This window comes from Lichenostomus cassidix, unplaced genomic scaffold (assembly GCF_008360975.1).
Source record: "Lichenostomus cassidix isolate B80296 unplaced genomic scaffold, HeHo_3.0 HiC_scaffold_852, whole genome shotgun sequence".
In the NCBI taxonomy this organism is placed as follows: domain Eukaryota; kingdom Metazoa; phylum Chordata; class Aves; order Passeriformes; family Meliphagidae; genus Lichenostomus; species Lichenostomus cassidix.
This window is the reverse complement of record NW_028148026.1, coordinates 406024-410335: the sequence shown is the minus strand read 5'-3', so window position 1 is coordinate 410335 and position 4312 is coordinate 406024. Positions and strand designations below refer to the sequence as shown.

The following is a 4312-nucleotide window of genomic DNA, read 5'->3' as shown; positions in this document are numbered from 1 at the left end:
AACCCAGCTATGGGACCTCATTCTCTAGGTCCCCCTCCTGGTGACCCCCATCCCTGCATGCCCATTTCCCAGAACCTCCATTGCCCAGCATTGCCCTCCCCTTGATCCCATCCCATGGGCTCCACAGTCCCCCAGGACTCCCCATAGCAGGGCCCACATCACATCACCCCAAATCCCTGGGGTCCAAGCACCCCTGGGACCCCAATCCCATTTCCCCTTCACCCTTGGGGACCCCATTCACCAAGATCCCATCCCCTTTGTCTCCCCTTCCTGAGAAGCCCCATTCCCCAGGGATCCCATTTCTGCTCCTCCCCGTTCCTTTGGAAATCCATCCTTAGCTCCCCACATCCCCAGAGCCCCCCAGTCCCTCCATGTCCCTCTGTGTCGCCAGCCTGTCCCCACCCTGCCCCCACCAAGGGCCACCTACATGTGGGTGATGTGACCTCGCTTCCTTCCTCTTTGGCCAAAGAGCCACCACCCAGGGGACAGGTGGCCCCAGCAGCGTGTGACAGTCAGCCTGGATGGCCAGCGACACCGGGATGGCCGGGAAGGTGGCACTGCTCCTGTGGGGTGAGTGCCATGGGCACAGGCCTGATGCCCCAGGGATGAGCCCTGGTGAGGCAGAGAGCAGTGGGGAGGGGGCACAGGGGGCTGTGTGGTCCCCTGAGGTCCCCAGTGCCACCAGAGCCAGTCTGTGGGGGTGGACGCTGGTGGTGGGGTGTCTGTGGGGACAGAAATGGGAGGACAGGAATGAGGGGACTGAGATCTGAGGACAAGGATATAATGACAGGCTCAATGGGGGTGGGAAAGCTGTCATGACAGGGACAGGGGGATAGGGATAAGAGGACAGGGATAAGGAGACAAACACATTGTGGATAAGCCATGGGGTTGGTGGGGGTGACTTGTGACAGCATGGGATATCTGTGGTGTCCCCAAGTCCACAGTGTCCCCATGCCCCTAGCCCAGGGTGGTTGCAGTGTCCCTGTCCCTGAGATGTCCACGCCGCATGGATCTGGTGCATGGGCAGCTGTGACACAGACATGTTCCCCAGCCTCTCCAGATCTGTTCAGGATCATCTGTTAGCACTTTCTCACAAGAACTGATGTCCCACTGAGGACAGTTTGGGGACAACCCCCACACCCCATGCCCTGGGTTCTGCTGTCACCGCAGTGCCACATCCACCCAGACCCCTTCCCTTCTTCCTTCCAGCCCAGACCCTCAGCCTCGCTGGTGAGTCCTCAGGAGAATGCCATGTCCCCACCCTGCTGTCCCCAGCCCCACAATGGCCCTGGCAGGCTGGTGTCCCCTGTCACCCACAGGTGCCCAAACCACCCAGCTCCTCGTGGAGCCCCCCTGGATGCCAGCGGTGCTGTGGGACAATGTGACACTGTCCTGCCAGGGCTCAGGGACATCTGGTGCCACCACTTGGTACAAGAACAGGGAGCACTGGTGGAAGAAAGGACCCGATCACTTCCTTGTCACTGAGAGTGGCACCTACACGTGTGAGAGACCTGGCACCGGGCTCAGTCCCCCTGTGCGCATCTTAAATGGTGAGGGGGCGATGGGTTCCCTGGCGGTGTCCCCAAGGGCTCTGGGTGAGCTCTGTGTCACACCCCACATGTGACGAGAGCCAATCCCCTGCACACGGGGACATCCCAGAGCATCCCAGTACAATGAGACTGCCATCCTGGCAATGGGGGACCCTGGTGCCTCCCACAGAGTCCCCAGATGTGACAAGTCCCCCCTGTCCCACAGAACGTCTGGTGCTGCAGGTGCCAGCGCAGGTGCTGCTGGAGGGGGACACGGTGACACTGCGCTGCCGGGGCTGGCGGGACAACACCGTCACTGGGGTGCGATTTTACCGTGAAGAGGAGGATCTGGGGGGACGCCTCAATGGGACCGAGCTGTCACTGTCACCCCTGCAGCTGCACCACAGTGGCCGCTACCGCTGTGGGGGCTGGGTGAGCTCGGGGCCATCACAGAGCTGGGAGAAGTCAGCACCAGTGACAGCGACAGTGACAGTGCACAGTGAGTGTGGCAATAGGGGTGGGAAACCCCAACACCTTCCCAGGGTTCCCTCACCACTGTGTGCATCTCTCATCCCTCCCTTCACCCCTCCCTGGGTCATCCACACCTTCCCATGTCCCTCCCAGCCCAGGTCCCTCCATCTCTGCTCGGGTCCCTCTCCAGGTCCCTCTGCTCCTCCCCGGCCTCCCTTTCCAGTTCCCAGCTTCATCTTCTGCTCTCCCTTCCCTACCTGGGCCACATCCCCCCAGCCCCTCCCTGGGCTCTCCCCACCCCTCTCTGGGCTCCCCACATCCCTCCCTGGCTCTTCTCTGTCCCATCTCTTGTCTGTCATCCCTGCCTGCATCAACCCCACCCCTCCCTGGATCTCTTTCTTCCTCAATGGAATCTCCTCTATCCCCTTTGTACTCCCCTTTTGCCACACCCCGAGTCCCACACACCTCATGGGTCCCCCAACCTATCCATGTCCCCCTGCAGAGGTCTCACTCTCGGGAGTGTCCCTGTTGGCACAACACCCCGGGGGACAGGTGGTACTGGGTGACAGCCTGGTGCTGAGCTGTGTGGTGGCAATGGGGACAGGTCCCCTGTCCTTCTCCTGGCACCAAGAGGGCTCGGGGACACCGCTGGGCACTGGCCCCCGCCTGGAGCTGAACCATGTTGGGGACAAGGACAGCGGCCACTACTGGTGCCGGGCCAGCGACAGGCACAGTGTGGCCGAGAGTCCCACACTGAATGTCACTGTTCTGGGTGAGTGGGACCCTCGGGCTGGGGATGACCCACCCATGGCATCCCCCATCCCTCCTCAGGTCGCAGCCCCTGCCACTGCAGGTCACAGTCCTAGGTAGCTGTGGCTCTGGCTCTGGATGCTCCCACCACAGCATCCCCACCAGAGAACGGGTGTCAGCAAACACCACCGTATGTCACAGTCATGGGTGAAGGGCACCCTCTCTCTCCAGGTGCCACCATGCATAGAGTCCCTCATCCTACCCATCCCACCCTCATTCCCCCCTCTGCCCCTCTCTCACACAGTGTTCCAGCCCCTCCCCCAGCCTCAGCCCTGTCTCTGTCCCCGCAGTGCCCGTGGCCAATGCCACCATCACCCCTGGCCCCCCGGCACTCCAGGTGCACGCAGGTGACCCCGTGACCCTGCGCTGCTCGGTGCAGGTGGGCTCAGCACCTGTCACCTTCACCTGGCTGCACGATGGGCATGAGGTGGCCCAGGGTCCCCTCCTGGAGCTTGGGGACATCGATGTGGGACATTCTGGCACCTACCAGTGCAAGGCCACCAACCAGCTGGATGAGCACCGTGTGTTCCAGGCACTCAGCCCAAAGCTGGCCCTGGAGGTGACACCGCGGGGACACTGGGGCACAGGTCAGATCATATGGGGTCCCTGTGGGGGCCTGTGATGTCCAGGTCATGGACGACCTGGGTTCAACCCTGCTGTGTCCCTGGCAGTGTCACAGAGGGAACAGAGCACAGGAGGGAAGTCCTTAAGCAACCAGAATTGCAGGACCCCTGCAGTGACAGGTGACCCCAGTGTGTGTCCCTTTGTTTCCAGCAGTGGCCGCAGGATTTGTTGGGTCCTTGTTGTTCCTGGTTCTTCTCGCGGGTGTCATCAGGGGTTGTCACTGGTGGCACATCACAGGTGAGTGACAATGGGTGATGGGGGCTCCGGGAGTGGTGGGAAATCCCCCAGAGAAGGGAGGTGACAGGGCAGCGCCCACAGTCTCTGATTTGGGAGGGGCTGAGCCTCCTGTGACCTCAGCTCAGGGCCCTGGGCAGTTTGGGGAGGTGTTGGAGGGTCGTGCAGGGATGCTGGGGGTTCTTTCAGGGATCCTGGGAGAGTTTGGAGGTTCCTCCTCCCTGCTGAACTTGGGGTTTTGGGGCTCAGTGAGTTGGGGACACTAGGATAGTTCAGGGTTTCCGGGGGACATCAGGGATACTCGGGGGTCCTCGGGAGAATTGAGGTTCTGGTGAGGGTTCAGGATCTGCAAGGATGGCTGGGGGCTCCTGGGACCCCACAGTCACCCCCACCTCTTTCTTTACAGCCACCAGGAAGCACCAGGACAGGTGAGTGGGGGGCTCCAGTCACGACACCCCTCTCGCCCAAACCCCCAGGACTTCTCATCCCCTCCCACACACTCCCTTATCCCCACAGGGCCCCCCCCGGAGCCCGAAGCCCCCCCAGTGGAGAAACCTGAGGCGACCTATGTGGAGCTGCTGGGGCTGAATGGGCAACCGTGGGAACCCAGTGACATCTATGAAATTCTACAGCCAAAGTTTTGA

General features: G+C 61.7%; 1 protein-coding gene across 1 annotated transcript; it reads left to right on the top strand.

The window, feature by feature from the left end:
- Positions 1–419: 419 nt before the first annotated feature.
- On the top strand, positions 420–4312 carry LOC146420317 (high affinity immunoglobulin epsilon receptor subunit alpha-like). Its single transcript, XM_085048355.1, has 7 exons — positions 420–570; positions 1210–1230; positions 1320–1550; positions 1756–2028; positions 3101–3397; positions 3588–3671; positions 4185–4312. The coding sequence occupies exons 1-7, from the start codon at positions 522–524 to the stop codon at positions 4310–4312; spliced, it is 1083 nt and encodes a 360-aa protein (XP_084904481.1). The 5' UTR covers positions 420–521.